At 37.4% G+C, this 19,687-nt stretch overlaps 1 protein-coding gene across 2 annotated transcripts in view; it reads right to left on the bottom strand.

Moving 5' to 3' along the window:
- Nucleotides 1–14,708, bottom strand: part of MET (MET proto-oncogene, receptor tyrosine kinase) — a 93,015-nt gene extending 78,307 nt beyond the window's left edge. The window contains exons 1-2 of one of the 2 annotated variants that reach the window (XM_021716727.1): nt 14,665–14,708; nt 9,895–11,108 (exon numbers count right to left, since the gene is read on the bottom strand). In XM_021716727.1, coding sequence (XP_021572402.1) covers nt 9,895–11,094 — 1,200 coding nt within the window. In that variant the 5' untranslated portion in view covers nt 11,095–11,108; nt 14,665–14,708. Of the gene's footprint in view, nt 1–9,894; nt 11,109–14,664 lie in introns of those variants that run through there. The other variant, XM_008066339.2, reaches the window with a different exon arrangement.
- Between the last annotated feature and the right edge of the window lie 4,979 nt (nt 14,709–19,687).

Below are 19,687 nucleotides of genomic sequence, written 5' to 3'. Positions count from 1 at the left end.
CAAAGTGAACACAGAAAAAGGCAAGTGTTTATATTGCCACCTCATACGTATCTTTACACCTGCATTTCAAATCTTCTTGGTTTGTGGAGATGACCAAAACAATGCTGTTTATGATACAGTCACACTGCAGCAATTCAGATAGTCTCTATTGTGTAAATACAGATTTCTTTTGGAAGACATTTCTTATCAAATAATATCAATGCTATTTACTGTCTGTGATCTGCAAAGCACATGCTTAGGTATAAAGAAGCATGACAAAGTGCCTACCATAGAAGACCTAAGCTTATTTAGATATCTGCATGCTTTAGATATATAGAGATAGACATGATCAAAATGAAAGAGAAAGGCAAATGTGTCCGCAGCTAAAGGTGAAGGAACTTGCCTACAAATCAGAACAATATGAAGATGGCCCTGCCTGGAGAGCACATACTTGTACATTCAATAGGTGCCCATGATATACTTGTGAGTCCTGACAGCACTTGTCTCTGCTTTAGCCCTCTATGTCACATGATGCTCACGAGAAGGAAATGACCTACAAATAGATGCAGCTGTGCAGGGTGCAGTACACAGAAGCAGAAAGACAATGTGACTTGGGGTTACCTCACCATCACATTCCCTTGAATTCTATTAACATTTATACTTTCGATGGTTCCCAAAGTGCTTATGTTGTGTGTCCTCAGATTTGCATGATTCTCTTTGTCATAAAACTTATTGGTAACAGGGGAATTCCCTCCACCTCCGAAGAGAAGTGTGTTCTTCTGACAATTAGGGCCTTACAAGTGTTGGTCACAGAAGAAAGGAGAGGGAGACAAGGAAGAAACGACATGGCTTGTATAGGAAATAGCTATTTTTAAAGAAGCTGATTAAGGTGACAGGACTTGAGAGGCAGTAAGAGTGAGTACAACCTTAATTATGTCCTTAGCTTCTAGAAATCCACACATTATCTTCTTCATACAAAGAACCACTTAATGAAAAATAACAGTTCATTTAGAAATCAAAGACCAGCAAAGTTTAAATACATAGACAAATTTTTTTAAACAGAAAATGTTTTTAAAAAGTTAAATTCTCCAGTATAGTACTACTTCTTATGATATTTTTAAGTGTAAAATAATAAGCACTAATGGTCACAACAGCCCACTTTTTAAAAACTGTCAAAATGCAGCAGTTTAAAGTTTAGCTGTAAGGCTTATAAGATAGGTAATGATTATTAGTTTATTTGATATTGGCTGTATATTTGCCCAAATACTAAAGACATATTGCTTTTTCTAAAATTCCAAGATTTATGTAAAAGTTACCTTTCATTTTCTCAGGACTGCCTTTGGTGACAAAAGTACTAAATTTAGATATTCCTTTTCCTTTGCATTCACAGGTGTTTGTTTCTCTCATAGCCTGTTTTGTAAATTATTATGGGGTATTTGTTTATTGGTGTGACTGAATGTTTACTGTCATTTTCACTAGTTTAGTCTGCTTCATGAAGACAAGTACAATGTCTAGTTCGTTCTCTATTGTAATACCAGCAGGGTTAGAGATACAATAAATATCTGTTGGAATTTTTGTTGAATCTTGGTTATACGAATAAGTCCTTTCCTTTGTCTCTTGCTGAAACAATGATTAAAGTTTTTGGTCATTTTACTCACCAAATAAAATGACTGGGCTTCTAGCACTTGGCTTAAACTAATAAGATGGAAGAACAAGCCCATAATGTAATTAGCTTCAGATAAATGGAAAATATTGCACATTTTATTGTCAGGATAATTTTTAGAGATACTCGTTTTTGCTATTGACTGCCACTGCATTAGTGCTTGTAATCTGCTTAGTGCATTAGCACTAAATACTATTGATTCACTCAGAGCTAACGGGCCAATTTAATCTTTGCATTTTCCCATTTCCTGAGCATGACTTCACCTATAGTTTAGTTAGTAGAGTTGCTAGATGCAAGTGTTAATCAGACTTTTTAAATTTAACATAAAAACTTTAACATACAGGTTTACACTTTTCTGGTACACAGACACAAATTCGAGCTAAACAAAATAATCTATGTATTTTGATATGACAACTCAGCAAACTTAATGTCATAAAGTCAGCTCTAGACAAGAATGCTTTACAAATCAAAACTGACCTTACTTCACCCCTTTTACCTACAGCACAATTTGAAGTGTCATCTGCCATTCTATTGTGCTCTGATTGATGAATATTTTGGTGATTTACCCAGATAAGATAACTAAAGTTAGACTCGAATCTGAATTCGCAATGTATTTTTTGTTTGTTTTATAGTTATACTATCATAAACCATATATCCCCATTTGTGAACATCAACAATGATTAAAACAAACTTATTCTACAGTTGCATGCAATAGTAAGACATTTTTCTTTCTTCTTTGTTGAGAGGCTGAGAATATTTTTGAAGTATACATGGGCAGCTACACTTCAGCTACTCCAGCGTTTAGTCTAAGTCTGGGGTGAGGCACCGTAAACAGCTTCCCAAGGCAGAGGGAGGCTTTTAGAAGGAAGTCAACAAGGCTCAGCAAGTAATTCATATGCAAATGAACCTGCCTGGAACATTTTCGTCAGGAAAAATATATAATTAGCAGACTGGAATGTATCCAGGATCCTAGAATCGCTTACAACATTTACTATTAAAAAAAAATAAAACATCAAGGGAGTGAGTCTTAATGACTTCAAGAGTAGCTGAGCCTCTGGTTTCATTTCCCTGATAGCTAGCACTTTACTCCCCTTTCTAGACGCTGCTGGATATATGACTTGTAGCACATATCTGGGCTTTGAGTCATTCTGAACTCTGTGCACCCACTGAATCAGTACCTGTGCCAATCCATGAATAGGCAATGGCGGAAATTTCTGGTGGAATTTCTATCCAAATTCTAACAGATCCCCATTTTTCTTGTTAGAATGAGGAGATAAGAATGCAGGATGGGATGGCCACTGATAAGAAAGAAGTCTGAAGTAAGCGTGTAACACCCAAAAGATGAAATAGATTCTGAGTAAAAAGCCCATTATTACTCAAGGAGGTTCATATCCTTAACAAAATGCAGGATTCCACATTTCCAGAAATCTCTAATCAAGTACTTGAGATATGAAAATAAGCATGTATCAGAACTGTGGCTTCAAAGTTTATTAACATTTTGGGCTTTTTAAAAATCAACTTTAAGATATATTTCTGGCCAGGCGCAGTGGTTCAGTCTGTAATCCCAGCACTTTGGGAGGCTAAGGTGAGAGGATTGCCTGAGCATGGGGGTTCGAAACCAGCCTTGGCAACTTGATGAGACCTCATCTCTACAATATATCACAAAAAAACTAGCCGGGTGTGGTGGCGTGCATCTGTAGTTCCAGCTACTTGGAAGGCTGAGGTGGAAGAATCGCCTAAGTTCAGTAGGTCGAGGCTTCCGTGGCCATGAGTGTGCCACTGCACTCCGGCCTGGGCAACAAGAGTGAGACTCCAACTCAAAAAAAAAAAAAGATGGATTTCTTTTTGCACAAAACTCCTTATTTTATCAAACGCATCTCCATGTAGAAATCAACTGCTTAAAAACACAGGTCATACCACCTGCTCTAGAAGGCATTAAAAAAGAATGAAAAATTAATCTAAAATGCACATGGGGTAGTTAACTTTTAGTTACCTACATGACTAGGAGATACTGTTGATCATATCACAAACCAATAGCATCCACAGGGAAAGTCTACCTCATATTTTTGGTGACAGTTTTAGCATTAACTGTGTTCCCTTGCTGTTTGTTAGTTTGTAGAAACATATTGCCTCTGTTTTTTCATCTTTCCTGGGGTAGATGGAATGAGCCACGTGATGGTTTAAAGATGGGTTAACAGGAGGAGGGTAAAAAGGTAAAGGGAATTAGTGGCTCATTCTGTAATACGTTTTCTAATACCCCCAGGGTGTACCCAGTGATCTTGGAGAGTGTTACAAAATACTGGAGATAAATTGATTTAGAAATTTTTAAAAAACAAAATAATGCAATATACCACTTTTCATGGAATGGGGTAGCATGGGAAAACAAATAAAGAAATTAGGAAGCAGCTACTCCAAGAGTCTGGGAGAGAACAGAGTCTAGAGAAGAAAAAAGGAATCAAGTGAAAAATTAGTAACTTTCTACTTAGATGTTTTTTAAAAAGTATATTGAATCCTCAAGGATTTTCTTTCATGCAAGATGTTACTTTGGTAGCTCTTTCATTTGGCATTTGGTCAAGATATTTAGTGTTTAGGCTTAGCGGGCTGTCTAATATTAAGAATGAAGAATCCTTAACAACATTTTTCATATAGGATAACATGCTCTTATTTCTGAGCACAGGAAGTAAAAAACTCTGTAATCTGACTTCACATTTTTCATCCCTAATACAAAATACATTCTCTGGAGAGTGCTAGATTGTTTAAATAAGGCATGCCAAACCAGTATAATTACATGGATGTTATTTGTAACATTGACTCCACATTTGCAGTTCAAACGGTGTGGGAGATTATAAATATATGGCCCATAAAAGTTATAAATCTTTGTTTATTTTATTAAATATTACGAGACATGCCCTGAGGATGACAGATCAATAATGGTCCTTGTGGTTTCCTGATGGAAGGCTGCAATTATTTTCTTCCATTACAACTTAAGTGTAACTCAATTTTATTCATCTATCATCTTTATAACTGTAATAAAGAGACATCACCGTATGTTTATTTTTCTGCCTATTCCTATTGTTCCTTGTTTACATCTTGTTTTGATTCTTATTCTCATTTAAAACTGTTCTAATCACTTCGCTTTCTTCCTTTTGATGACTCTGAGTGGTGACCCTTTAACTTTGGCACTCCTTGAAACGGAGGTGGAAAATTACTACCTTAGGTTTCCTTTATTTTGGGAAACAGCTGGCTACTCTTTGAGTATAAATGATATTTAAAAACAAGGAAGCTTGATACAAACAAACTTATGAAGTTGACTTTTTCTAAAGCTGCATTATCTGCAAATTCTTGAATGCAAAGTATGACTTAAAGTACATAGGCATAATATTTTATAATGTCATGGGTAGTTAGAATTCAAAGTCAGGGAAAGGAACACAACTTAACCGTAGTACATTTTTGATTCAATTATCTTTCTTCCTACTCTTGCCCCCTCAAACCATCACTACTCCTCTCCCCATCTTTTTTTTTATTTTTTTGAACATTAAATCTTAAGAAGGACTTATATAAATTAAGCATATAGAGGTGGGCCACTCATAATAGGTTGGGAGGGAGGTAGAAGACCTTTATAAGTGATAGAACCAGTCTCTTCCAGAAAAAAATCCATTCATTTGAAATTGCCTTTCTTTACACAAGCATTCCTTACTATAATAGCTACTATTTATTTAGTGCCAAGGACTAAGTTGAGACCTTTTACAGATATGATTGCACCTGTCCACACAATAGTCCTACACAGAAGAAAATGAATTCAGAGAGTTTAAGTAATACTCTCATGGTCATCCAGGTAGAAAATAATGGGGTTCATTAGAAGCCCAAACCTCACCTGCATGCAATTTACTTACATAGCAAATCCTCACATGTACCCCACAACACCAAAAGAAAAAATAATGGGGTTCAGGTTTGAACCCACACCTCTGACTTCAGCCTCCTTTCATTAAGCCATGCTGTCCCCCAAAGAGCTAAATTTATCATCTTACTGTGCCAGGTACTTTATATACATTATCCCAAATTTTCACAAAGCCGTGTGAAGTAGGTATTGTTATCTGCATATTACAAATGGCACCCAGGCTCCAAGAAGTTAAGTAATGTGGCAGAAGTCAAATGGCGGGGATGTAGTAAATCAGGACTTCCATCCAGCTGTGTCTGGCACCAAATGTCATGCCTTTCCCTCCAGTTGATCCATCGTTGGTCACAAAGTGACCAAAATGTTGGTGACAATATTTGCTACAAGTCTATAGAGCAAAACTTTGATAATGGGACTATAAGAAAAGCTGTCATGTGTTACTTGTATTTTCTGAAAGGTGAGAGCTACTTCAAGAACCCTTTTTAAATGTCAACTTTGACTAAAAATCTTTCCAAAATGTGCTATTCCTCTTCTTTCAGTAAATACGCTATAACTCAGGAGACAGGATCTTTGCTGATTGGGGACTTTTTAAAAACAATTTCCTTATTCAAAACTGATTCTCATTTGTAGGAGATTGGGCCAGTGTGTACTGATTCTATTTTTTTCTTTTTCCTGGAACTGTCACGCTAATAAATCTTTTATGTTTAAGACTGTTGGAGTGTCCAGCTAATTTTAAGCAAGTTAACTGAATTTTAAAATATTGTTTCTCCCCAAATAGGTGGTGAAGTTTTTTTCTTCCAAAATTTGGATCTTTACAAATCTCCATATAATGGAGCATTTTTTCAAGTCCTTTATTTTGAATAATAAATGTGCTGTTTAGGGAATATGCATTAGCCTAAAACAACTTCAATCAATACTTTTCAGAAGGCTTATAAAAGTTGGTTGATGAATGGGTGAAAAAGGTGGTAAAGATACTTAAGACAGATTTGTGGGTGTATAATCTCATAGTTGGTGTTGGAAGTCACTGTAAACAAGAATCATGTACAAATAACTTTCAAAAGCAACATAAAAATGGTTACATTATGACAATCGAGAATATATTCTTGGCTGGGTGTGGTGGCTCACGCCTGTAATCCCAGCATTTTGGTAGGGGCCAAGGTAGGAGGATTGCTTGAGCCCAGGAGTTCAATATTAGCCTGGGCAACATAGGAAGACCTTGTCTCTATTAAAAAAAAAAAAAAATTAGCTAGGCATGATGACCGATGCCTGCAGTCCCAGCTACTTGAGGTGGAAGAATTGCATGAGCCCAGGAGGATTGTCTTAGCCCAGGGGGTCAAGGCTTCAGTGAGTTGTGATGGTGTCACTGCACTCCAGCCTGTGCAACAAAGTGAGACCCCCCACTCAAAATATATCTATATCTATATCTATCTATCTATCTATCTATCTATCTATCTATCTATCTATCTATCTATCTATTCTGATAGAACAGCTGGTGTAATCAACAATACTGGTATTCCATAAATGGGTACCTGTGGCTTGGATAAATTTCCAGAAACAGCATCATTTGTGGTGATAAAGAGTTCTGAAGCACAAACAACTTTCAGGTGATGATGATGTGCTCTGGAAATTATTAGATGACTCCAAAGAGAGCTTTTGTGATTTGGTCAATATGAGACGATGCATGTGGAAAGCTTGCAAGGATGCATTTCATAAAATGTGAGAATGGGAACAAAATATGTGATCCCAAATAAGCAAGTCAGGCCTGCTACACTTGCTGGAGCCTAGAGTGGAAAAGGCCCTCGCTTAGCCCTCTCATTATCTGACCCTGTGACAGAAATACTTTCTGCACATGGTGTCCCCACCATGTGCAGAAAGCTAAGGAGAGCCAGAAACCCCGTTTTGTGGCATTGCATACACACTGAGGACTGGGCAGAAGCCTACGTGGAAAGTTACTGCTATAGCCTTCTTAACCTTGTCCTCCGAGCACACACGAGTTCCACCATCAATATATTAGAACTATCAATAATAAAACTACGATGTGTCCATCTAGTCACCAAACTTTAGGCCAAAATTAAAAAATCAGTTCCAAGAAATTATTAGAAGGGTCACTTGATTTCTTGCCAAGTACGTTTGCCAAGACAAAATGGAATCATCTTATTGCTTGGAGTCATTCTAGATGAGTTTGATCTTGTAAATCATTTCATTTTTGTGTGACAAATGGCTCTAGGTGGCTTCACTTTAAGATAAAGCTGGGAAATGATGATTATAGGCTCATTATTGGAACAATCTGAGGTCTTTCTGCTGACAGGGTATACAAAACAGAGAATGCATGTAGTCTCAGAAGAATTTTGATCTTTGTAACCAGAGACAATAAACAGGCAAATAAATAGAGGAGACTTGAAGGTATTTGTCTTTATGGAATTTGGCCAGTGCAAAAGTTGGCTTCCCTTATAAGAAGGCTATGTTGGCAAGTTCCATCTTGTTTCCCACAAGAATTTTTGTGATGGGAGTGATAATGGTTTCAGGTGTGGCTAGTGCATTTTGGGCATTTTTCCTGGGTGATAAAACTGACCTGTATTTCAAAGGATAATCTTGTCTCTTTGTTTCCCTTGGTGCACAAAAAAGTCAAAAAGGTAGGATAAAGTTCAGATGTGTTTTGAGAATTTCTAGAATTGATAAGTACTTTTACGTCTGGGGATTGGCATGTACAAAATATAAAAATGAGATGAGATATCAATATACCTTCATAAAGTCTTTAAAATTTTTTTTAAAAGAACAAGATTTAAATATCAAAGTTATGTGTTCTAAAAGTCCTGGAGGAATTCCTAATAGACTCCTTTTAAACTTGTGGTTCTGAAGCAACTTATTGGAAGCAGAAAAAATGTTTTCTCTGTCATGCTACTAATGTTACACTTCTATGTCCTAATTCCAGTTTTCTGAAAGTTGTTTTGTTTCCTTTCATTCCTTCGTTTTTTCTAGTAAAGAAAAGGAGCAGCCTCATGAGGAATTTCATTGCTTCTTACAGAGTTTGCAACACATATTAAATGTGTGCAGGGGGAAAGAAGTCGTAGGTAGGATATGTGTGCATGTATGTTATGTGTATTCATAGACTTTGGAGGGGAGTGGAGGACAGTTTTGTCTTTAGTTCACCAAAAGATGAACTGACTTTCTTGGAAGTATTTTCCTAGCTTCATAAAAAAGTTAACTGCAGTCTCTATCTAGGAAAGTATCCCAGACATTTCAGCAAAAGTCAACCAAACGTTTCTAAATTCATATGCCCTTGGTATCCCTCAGAAAATTAAATTCTTTCTGTTATCAAGGACATGCTTAATGTTCTTTCTGCTTGCAATTATAACAATTCACCTATATTAAAAACTGGCAAAGTGAGACATACCTATCCAAAGTCAAACTGTCTTTAGAAAAGCTATACCATTTGTTCATTCAATTATGATCCTAGCTGGTCCAAATGTCCAAATCTGGGTCCAATACAAGAAAGCCAAGATTACAATAAACTCTCAGTTTGGTACTCTTCCTCTGGTACCAAGTGATGAAATAGCTAGCAGGATAAATCCTCTAGGTATAGCAAGCTGGTAGCTTTTACTACTATAAAGTAAAAACACCAAGAATATCCCTAACACTTTCCAAGCATATCTGTGCTCATAAATATCAAATACAGACCAGGTAAAATTCCAAACTAGAACTTGGTAAACACATGTCTGTTCAAGAAGGAAGTGCATGATTAAAGTCAAGATCTAAAGGAAGAATTTGGGAGCAAACATTTCCTCTCTACTTTTCCAGGTGATTTAGAGAAGCATGTTAACTTATTTTAAAATGTTTTACTTACCAACATTTCAGAAGAGATTTCTAAAAGTTAAGGCTCTTTAGGTAATGTCAAGAATACAGATTAACTATTTGTATATCAGTGGAGAATTAGATCTCATAAGAAAAAATTCTTAACCTACAAATTACCTTGAGCGTCTTCTAAATGTTGCAAAAACTACACAGAGATCTCAATAATTATGTTTTACAGGAATTGCTGTTGAGTAAAATCTGTGTAAATTTGATTAGAACTACAAAAGCTTATATGAGAAAAAACTTTAATAATCTGAAGTGTTGCAAACATGCAAATCCGAATTTCAAAAATATTTTTTTCTTTCACTTACCACATTTACTTTGTAAGATATAATTTTAGTTGTAAATGAAGTCAATTTCTAAATTTTCTTGGAAAGAATCTGCAAATATTTTGAATAAAGACCATTTACCAAGCACAAAAGAAGTCTTTGATGTTCTTTTCTAGACGGTTACTTATTCTGATTTATACCTCATAGTTTGTATGTGGGGAGCTGATATGACTTACCCTGTTAAAACAGTGCTCATGATTGGGCCCATAAAAATGCTGGAGACATCTTACATTGTTTTTGTTGACGATCTTGTTAAAGAATTCATTGACATATTTGATAGGGAAGGCACAGACGGCAGATCGATTCATTGGCTCGGCAGAATCTGGCTTGCTTTGTGCGAACACCCCGAAGAGAATGTCATCATTCAGGCTGACTCCTATTTGCTTAGCAAGATGGGCCCCAGGCTTACTGACATATGCAGCTTGAAGGATGTTAAACACTTCCTCCTTTGTGGATCTCTTTCTTCTCTTTTCTGTGAGAATACACTCCAGAGGCATTTCCATGTAGGAATGCAATCCGGAGTCCACGGAACAGAACCTGATTATTCTCGTGTGAAAAGTTTGAGCATCTAGAGTTTCCCTTTGTACTGTCAAAAAGTAAATAAAATGGTTGCTTTCGAAGGCATGGACATACTTAATAGGGTAAGAATCTTGGAACTCAGGTAAAACATCAATATAGGACTGGTCTGTCAAAAACTTAAAACCATCTTTCGTTTCTTTTAGCCTTCTCACTGATATTGAATGCAATGAATGATCTGGAAAATAGGAAGAATTTATGGTATTGCCCACAAAGAAGTTGATGAACCGGTCCTTCACAGATAGGAGGACTTTGGCTCCTAGGGCGCTCACCACACAGTCAGGACACTGGCTGGACTCTTCTGCTTGTGGGGAGAACATGCAGTAAACTTCCGACTGTATGTCAGCAGCATTATCAGGTGGAAGTACGTGTCGCTGGCAGGTCCCTCTGTGGACGCTGCCACAGCTAATCAGTTGGTCATCATAGTAGGTGTCGACAAGCAGAGCCATGTTGATGTTATCTTTCCAAACGCCACCTGATAAATTAGCTTTGCTGCCACAGTCCTGACATGGGAAACAGTCTGGGTGTTCTAGCACAGGCCCCGTCTTGTATTCAGCAACCTTCTGCAGGTCTTTGTCATTTAAGACATAAATGTAGTTAGTGGCACCGAGATAGATGTGGTGCTCATGTAGAACCACATTCTGGATGGGCGTTTCCGCGGTGAAGTTGGGAAGCTGGTACTTCATGTTCACGTTCATCTCAGACTTCACTAGGGCCTCTCTACACACCCCATCACTCCTCTGCACCAAGGTAAACAGGAGCACAAGGATGCCAGGTGCAAGCGCAGCGGGGGCCTTCATTGTGAGAAGTTTATCTGCCAAAACACGTTCAAGGCGAGAGCAGTTCAGTTGTCATTAGAAACAAAGAAGAAGAAAACAGAAAGAACGATACCAGTTAAACTATCAAAAATAAAGTTTCCTAACTGGAATTTTTTACATAGGACGAAGACACAAAACTCTAGCTAGTTTCACATAAAGATGCATTGTGTTGTTAGACATGACTCCACATAGTTTAATTTTAGAACTCAAGCCATGAACAAGTAATTTTAGAGAACCATTATGAGATGCAAACAATGTTCTGTATTAAGGTCGATACGGCAACTGAGTTAGACTCACTCAGCAATGAAATCAGAAACACAGCAACTTTCTTTCTTAACCCCTTGCTGGTTGTTTAATGTGGTCTAATATCTGTGGTTAATGACTAGGTTGATATTTAAACTTTCTCAGTTAGTCAAGTAAGGGAACTGTGGTTCAGATTCATTTATTCTAGAAATCACAGCAGGCATTGTTTCCTTGGGAGCATGTAGAATTACTAGGCTAAATTTAGCTTCCTTTTGGAAGAAAACAATCATAAATTCTAGAAGCAACATGATCACATGCTGTTTATAGGATTTTGTGTGCAGAGGAAAGGTATGGTTATAATTTGGCTATAGTTAACTCATTGTTTCAGACTGACAAATGCTTAATGTAAGTTCACTGAGAACCTAAAAACAGCCAGTTGAAAAATGGATAAGGTAAAATACAATCTTCAGAACTAAGTCCTAGTGCTACTTTTCAGGGAAAAACAACATATTGTTCATTACCAAGTCAAAAAGCTATTTAGTAAAAAGAACATTATTTTAACATTCCATTGTATGCACATGGATAATATTTCCACTGTGAGCGAATTTGCTATTTTTTAAAACTTAAGGTGCACATCTTTAAAATAAAAAAACTTAAGGTGCACAAGTTGTAAATATTGTAAATTCTACTTATAATAGCTATAGGAAGGGCAGTAGGTTGGAAAGGAGAAATCTTAGAATGAATAGACACTAAATAGTGATTACTTTTTAAAAAAATAGTATAACTCTGACAGGACAAAACACACCGGGCATAATAACTATGCCAAAGACTATCCTTGAGTTTATAAAACCACACCAGAATTCACTGAGAACCTAGTATATAGGGCTCTGTGCTTGCACTATGGGAAATGGGCCATGGTCCCTGCCCTTGGGTGAAGTTATACTGTGGTTAAGTGATAACACACATAAAATGCTGATTACAATAATACTGTACATGGCATTACAATACCCTGCACAGCATAAACCAGAAGCTAAAAGCATTGAGGGAGGGAGAAATTATTATGAGAAATAGGGACAAGTTGATTATGTTGTGAGGTCTAGGAAAGCAAGGACACAATCTGTTTGGCTCTTCATTGTATCTCAAATACTTGATACAGAGCCTAGAACACGGTAGGTGTTCAATAAATATATACTGAATAAATGAAAGTTAAGCAAAAAGTTCAAAGTCTCATAGTAGTTAACCTGCATCAAAATCTTTTTGACTCCAAATCAAAGATAATTTTACTCTACAAAATTTCCAAGAATTGGGGACCCTATTTAAAAGGTAGTGGAAAGTTTTTAAAGGGTTTTGAGTTGGAGAGTCATTTTGGAAGAATGATCTGGAGGTGAAGACTTAGAAAAGTGAGAATCTGGCAATTGGAAGACCCATGTTCAGGCTGTTCTTATATCCTATAATGAAGAAATAAGTGTCAGAGCCAAGATAGGGGCCCCGAGAATAGAAGGGAAGGGATGAATGAGAGACACATTGGAATACATACAATTTGATACCTTAATGGGTAGAGTATAAAAAAGAAGATTAGCAGTCATTTGGAAAAAGTGAAACAAGTTGCAAAACCAGGGTAGGCAGCAGTAGGAAGTTAAGCTGAGGATAGGGGGATATGATAGGGTGATATGATAAGTTGGTTTTAAACCTGTTGAGTTTGATGTGCTAGTCGGGAAAAAAGTGCATGTTGTGCTATGGGGATGAACTGCAGGTTTTCCATTATTTATCAAGAAGCACATGCCTGGAATAAGTGAAGAGTGAAAATTTCAAGCAGACAGAGCATTTATGCCATGGAATAAAGGTGGATAATGAGAAAGATTCTGAAGCTGCCTCTTAGTGGAAAAGTGGCACAATCCGTCTCGGGTGAAACAACATCTGTCTTGGGTGAGACAGTGGCAAATGACAGCATGAGCGTCAGGTATTTGCCATTGCTGGAATCAAAATTCAGAACTCGACTGGCAGAATAATTGGGGCGCTACTTGGACTAGAAATAAACTTTGCATGTTATCTGCCTACAGGTGATGGTTAAAACCAAGAATGTTCGTGTAGGGAGTAGATGACAGCAGAGAAGGCAAATGAACTAAATCTTAGGGAATACCCACATTGGAGAAATCAATGGAGTCAAGGAAGGCTAAGTCAATGAGGCATCAAAAGAACCAATTTTTCACTGTGTCACAGAAGCCCGGTGAGGGTCTCAAGAAGCAGGATTTGGTCCACAAGGAAGTTGTTTTTTGTCTTTGCAGAAAAGGGTTTCAAAAAGTGTCAGACATTAAATTGCAAGGGGAAAGTATGGTGGATAAGCAGAATGCTGTTCAGAAGAAGGATAAGCAGAAGGTGCAATAACAAGGTCAAGAGTTTATGTTTCAATTGTGGGAAAGATATATACTTATTTGCAGGAACTCCCTTTCTTCTGCTAACATTTATTGGGTGTCTTCAAAGACATAGTGCCCTTCCCTGGGACGCTCACAGCCACTTGCTGGTGGCAAGGAGACAGTTAAGGGAATGTTGAGGAAGGGAAACAAACCAGAGATGATGTTAGAGCTGAATCTTGAAGGAGGACGGGGAATGAAAATTCCCAGCAGACAGAGCAATTTGTGCAAAGCTAGAGAAGCAGTCGACAGCACATGGCATGGTCAGGAGAGTGAGTATGTGAGCCTAGGAAGTGGGAAAACTAAACTGGCCAATGAGAGATAGAAAATTGTTGGAGTCATATTCCAAAGGAGTAAAAGGAGGCATTCCCAAGAGCCTTGGGACGTAAGAGAGCTCATTCTTCCTGAGACAGTAGGAGAAGATGAGAAGTGGGTGAAGATACAAGGATATTGAAGGAGTTCAGAACATATATATGTCCTCGATGTTTTAAAAATGAATCTGGGTACATGATCATCTGCTGAGAGTGAAGAACACAGAGGAGGGTCCAGGGTCTTCAGGGTGGTTTAGGATAGCTACAGCTGGGCACATAAATGAGACCAGCAAGAAGTGAATGAAAGTATTGCTGAAAAACTCTGCAGGTTCCTTTAAGATAAGACACTATGTCTAATGACTTCCTCTTTGCATCCAGGAAAGGTGGAAGAAATCCAGGGCAGAGAGTCAAGGGTACAATGATTTTCAGCATCCAAATGAAGATATAGGCTTTGAAGGGATAAGCAACGCTAGAAAACTGCAGTTGGACCAGAGGGCAAGATGAACCTTCACTAACTAAGGTAAAAACTGGAAGAGGCATAAACCATATAATCATAAAGATAGCAATAACATGTATTTAGTGATTACCATTTGCCAGGGATTCTGCTAAACCCTTTGATTTGTGCTTTAACAACACCATGTGAAGAGGTAAGTATTGTTATCTTCCTCTTCTAGATGAGCAAACTTGCTAAAATCACAGCTAAAACCAGGATTCAATTCCATGTCTTGCCCATAGGAACCCATCCAGCCATGCCCTTAAATGCTTCACTCTCCAGAAGCCCCTTCCTGTGCTGTGCAGGAGTATACACCAGACCCGAAGTCAGACAATCAGATCTCTGATTCTGGTCCTTTCCCTCTCTGTGTGACCTCAGGCAATGCATCCACCTCTGAGACCCAGGGTCCGATATCCTCACATGACCCCTTTGAGGATCAAAAAGAGAGCTCATCTATGAAAGTACTTTGACCAAAACAGAGTGTATATAAATGTAGGAAGTTGTACTTGCTATTTTTATATATAATTCTCATTGTTTTACAATGTACTAGAAATTTTTTGGTGTTGACACAGGGAATGAAAAGGAATAGAAGAAAAGAAAGATTAGGGACAAATTGTTCTGTTAGACAAATACAAACTGCAAATACGTATCTAGAACCTGTTATGGAAAAAATTAAATGCACTTCTCAATATCAGTGTACAAAGGGGGGGAGCCCAAGAAAACCTGGAACTATTTTTTGGAGGGTGGGCCCCTTGTAGTACAGGCTTCCTCCCCGCAACTAAGTGTTCTAGGAACCCATTGGCATCAGTGTATCAGCTAGCATCGTTGTGAAAGGCTGTGTTCAGCTTCAGTGAAATTTTTCTGAGATTCTTTCAACGTGCTTGCCCATTTCATGATGGGTGATTTATGAGCACATCTGCTCACACTGCACTGAGTGTGCAGCAGTTTTTGACCAAAAAATGGCATGACCCCCACCCCACACCCTAACCTCCCTATTTACCTGATCACACCCTGGACAACTTTTTTTTTGTTTCCCTGGATGAAAAAAGTCCTCAAATGGAAATGTTTTGCCGATGTGGAAGAGGTGAAACAAAAAACAGCAGAAGCACTAAAAGGCATCATAACTGCTGTGTTCAAACACTGTTCTGAGCAGCGGAAAAAGCATCTCGATAGGTATATTGTATCAAACAAAGAGAACTTTCAAGGTGACTGAAATTTAAACATGTGAGAATAAATATACAATTTAAAAAATAACCTCCACTTTTCTTGGAATTCCCCTCATCTCTTCCAAAATTGGGAACATGAGTCTAATAAAAAATTTATTACTGTATTTTCTGAAGGAATGACAATAAATGGGCTATACTGCTAAAAGGTGGAGACATTATAACCAATTTGCATGCCAATTAATGCTCATTAATACAATGTAGAGTATAAACAACTTTTTTTTCTCTTCTCTTAAAAGGAGTTTTCCAAATAATATTGTCTTTTAAGATCAGAGGTATTCTATTAAATTACATTTTTATATTAAGGTTCATATCTTAAGGTTGGAACATAAGTCACACACTGTACTAAGCCTCAGTGAATCCAAGAAAATGTACACGTGCGCTTTTTGTTATCTCACTTGATGAAATGGAAAATCAGTAAGGAAGGAGGGTATGTTTCTACTTAAGGAAAAACCCTCACAGAACACGTTGGAGTTAGTACCCCAGTCTCCCACACCTTCTTTACATTCTCTGATCGCATATGGTGCTGCCTTTTTTCAAACTGAGAAATCAAAGAAAGGTTAAAAATATTTTTAATTAAAGAAAAAATGGGACTCGGGCTCATCAACAACAGGATTTTTAATTAAAAGATGGATTTCTTTTTTTAATTTTTATTTTAAAGATGTGGGGTACAATTCAGAGTTAGGTATACAAATGGCTATTATCCAGGTAAAGTTGGGATCTCACTTTGGTACCCACTTCGCCTGGTTTGAGATCAGATTAAAACATAGGTTTCTGTGTAAACATCAAATTAGAAAACTTAATCACCTAAACACCTTGATTATCCCAACTAATAATGGCCCTTCCCCATTAACAATGGTGTGTGTTTTGGTCGGACTAGATCTTTCCTGGGAAATGTTTGTGTCCTTCATAAGTAATGGAGGGAGAACTTTTAGAAGTATTTGTTGCTGAGCTGTGCAGTCTGATGACACTGTCAGTTAACTGAGTGACAGTTGAGTGGCCAAGTGGTAGGCTCATGAGCCAGATTGCAGGGTTTGAATCCATTCACTGTCTATGTGACCTTTGGCAAAGAACTCTGGGTCTCTATTTTCTCATCTACAATATAGGCATAATTGTAGTACCTATCTTACTTGTTGTGAGAGTTATTATAAGATGTTAATGAATTAATGCATGTGAACCGCTAAGAATAATGCCTGGCACACAGTAAGTCATTACATGTTTATTGTTTGCACATGCCCTCAACAAAACACTTATGAGCATCTGTGTGTAAGATACTATACAGAATCTGAAGATTCAGGGACAAATAAAGCACTTTCCAAATGTCAGTGAGACCTCAGACCAGTAGGTGAGATAGACCATGGTTTGAATTCAATATGGAAAAGTCTATGGCGGCCCCTTAAAGGAGAACTTAACCAGGCTAGGGAGTAAGGTGGGCCTACCAATCAGTCATTTTCATTGAATCATCTTTACATGTTCCTTCTAGTAAGGAACACAAGGTTGAATACAAGGACCAGGAGGCCCTTTCCTCAGATGGATTCACAATTATGAGCTGAAACACTGGAGAGAACCTAGCTTTAGTTGTGGCAGTGCAGCTTATTATTTGTATGACCCAAGGCAGTTCACTCAGCTTCTTTGGTCTCAATTGTTTTCTTATTTGTGAAATTATAGTGTTGAACCAGCCATGTGCTGAGTTCCTTTAATACTATCTCATGGCAGCCTATCATGTGCATTTCTTCCCCAACTTGTATTTTAGTGATTTCATCCTGGTAGCCTGCAATCAGTCACGATGAGAGTATTTACACCATAGAAATTGGCAAACACTATAAATCAAGGCTTATTTTCTCCCTTGGATAGATGGTTATTAAATATTTAATATCATACGCCTTGGTTGAACTAATGAACCAAAGTATTTTCCAAGTCCAATAATTTTCAAATCTGAGATTGTTTTTCTAAAATTACATTTTAGTCCAATGCCATTGACTTGGCATATATTACTTTCACTTCTCCATCAATGTAACTTGCCAGATCTGGCTGTGTGAGCAATTTTAATATTTATATTGGTAGTGATTCCAGAAATAATTTGACTTGTCATATATTTTTGTCTTGATACATTTATTCCTGTGATGTGCCTGGATCAGGCTTTCCACATAGAGTGTCTTTTTACCGTTTCTGCTATTTTTTGCTTTCTGAAATAGTGCTAGCCATTTAACCAACCTTGTGTTCCTTACTAAAAGGAACACATAAAGATGAGTCAGATTGACTATTTTAATCTCTTAAAATGTTGTGCACATATAAGGTGAAAGTGAATCACCTATAAAACATTTCTTTATTTCTTTTCAGTTGATTGTTAAGGTAATCTCACTGGCAAAACATTTCCTGGGAGTGATCATTTCAATGGCACCTTGGCCATAAAACTACTGGTATTTAGGAGCATTTCCTTTAAAGATCGCCCCATTAGTTATGGCTATCAACTCAGCCTAAACTTAAAACCAGCTACCTGACTCTCTCTGCCATCTACCTATCTCTAGTTTTCTCATTAAACTAGCTCATATTGGTCTTTCATTCCTCAGTCATCTAGCAATACATTTTATTCTCTAAGTATTTACTGAGTAGCTACCTGTGCCTATCAACACTATCCCTGTGCTTGTCAGTGTCAACACCAACAAAGGCATTGCATGTTTTATTCAAGCACTGAGTCCTCAGAAAAAAAACACAACAGGGGTAATGGAATAAATTTTTAGAGAGAGAGACTTTCTAAACTTTGACATGGCTAACTTTGCTTTCTTTAAGAACTGATTTTCTTAGGCGTTATCTTTATAACTATGTAGATAGCACCTTATAGTTTACAAGATGGTCAGTTACAGCATCTCTTCTAATCATGATTATCTTATAAGGTAAGCACTACTTCCATGTTTTCAGATGACAAAACTAAGGTTTAAAGAGGAGAAAGTATTATCTAACATACACTAAATGTGCAATTTAGTTCTTCTGAGTATATTTTTAATTGTTTTAAATATATGATGCTTGTTTGAGCTGTTCTGAATTATTTGCATTTCCTGGAGAAGATTTCTATTCAAAAGGCACAGTATTTTAGTACACACCTGTTTTTGCTTGCCCAGCAACCATTGTTTCTTCTACTGGCAACTCTTTTGAAAACTCTCCCTCCCCCATCTACTGGGAATGTCAATCACATGGCCTATGCCTCTCATCACAGGGTGAGTGTACATGTTAGGCTGGCCTTTCAATGAACTCTATTCACTTGACAGGGTGCTTGGAATAAGCATGTGACAAAAGCAAGACCAAAGAGAGTCTTTTTGGGGATTTAATATGGAGCTGGCAGAGGACTTCTTTCCTCTAGAGAACGCAAACACTAAAGATGATGTTAACTTGAAGTGTCTGATGCCCATCTTTGCCACTGTGTGGAGAAAGCCTGCTTAAACATGAACTAACCCAAAGGCCAGAAGAGTCCAGGCATAGAAAGAGAAGGCTCCTGGTGTGATTGTTTGAGCATCTGTATATAGACATGGAGGCCAGTTAAATTTCTTCTTTCCTTCTTTATTTCTTTTTTTTCCAGCAACAGTTTGATGATTATTTTATTCCTTGTTCCTAAAAGAAATCCTGAGAAAACAGTGTACAGTAGAAAATACTGGAAACCTGAGAGTTCAAACACAAAGTCAAGTTCATAAAACCAACTTTAGGTAAGATACTCAAGTAATCGGGACAAAGATGGGTTCTTTATTTCCTTGACTAATTACTTTAAATATGTCACTTTGTTGGGACCTCATCAAACTGTCAAGCTTCTAAAGCAAAAGAAATCAAGAGAGTGGTGAGAGAATCCACAGAATAGGAAAAAATATTTGCCCAATATGAATCTGACAAAGGCCTAACATCTAG

The sequence above is a fragment of the Carlito syrichta genome, unplaced genomic scaffold (assembly GCF_000164805.1).
Source record: "Carlito syrichta isolate Samal-C Ts95f unplaced genomic scaffold, Tarsius_syrichta-2.0.1 Scaffold308881, whole genome shotgun sequence".
In the NCBI taxonomy this organism is placed as follows: domain Eukaryota; kingdom Metazoa; phylum Chordata; class Mammalia; order Primates; family Tarsiidae; genus Carlito; species Carlito syrichta.
The sequence above is the reverse complement of the archived record's forward strand: the minus strand, read 5'-3'. Positions and strand labels throughout refer to the sequence as shown.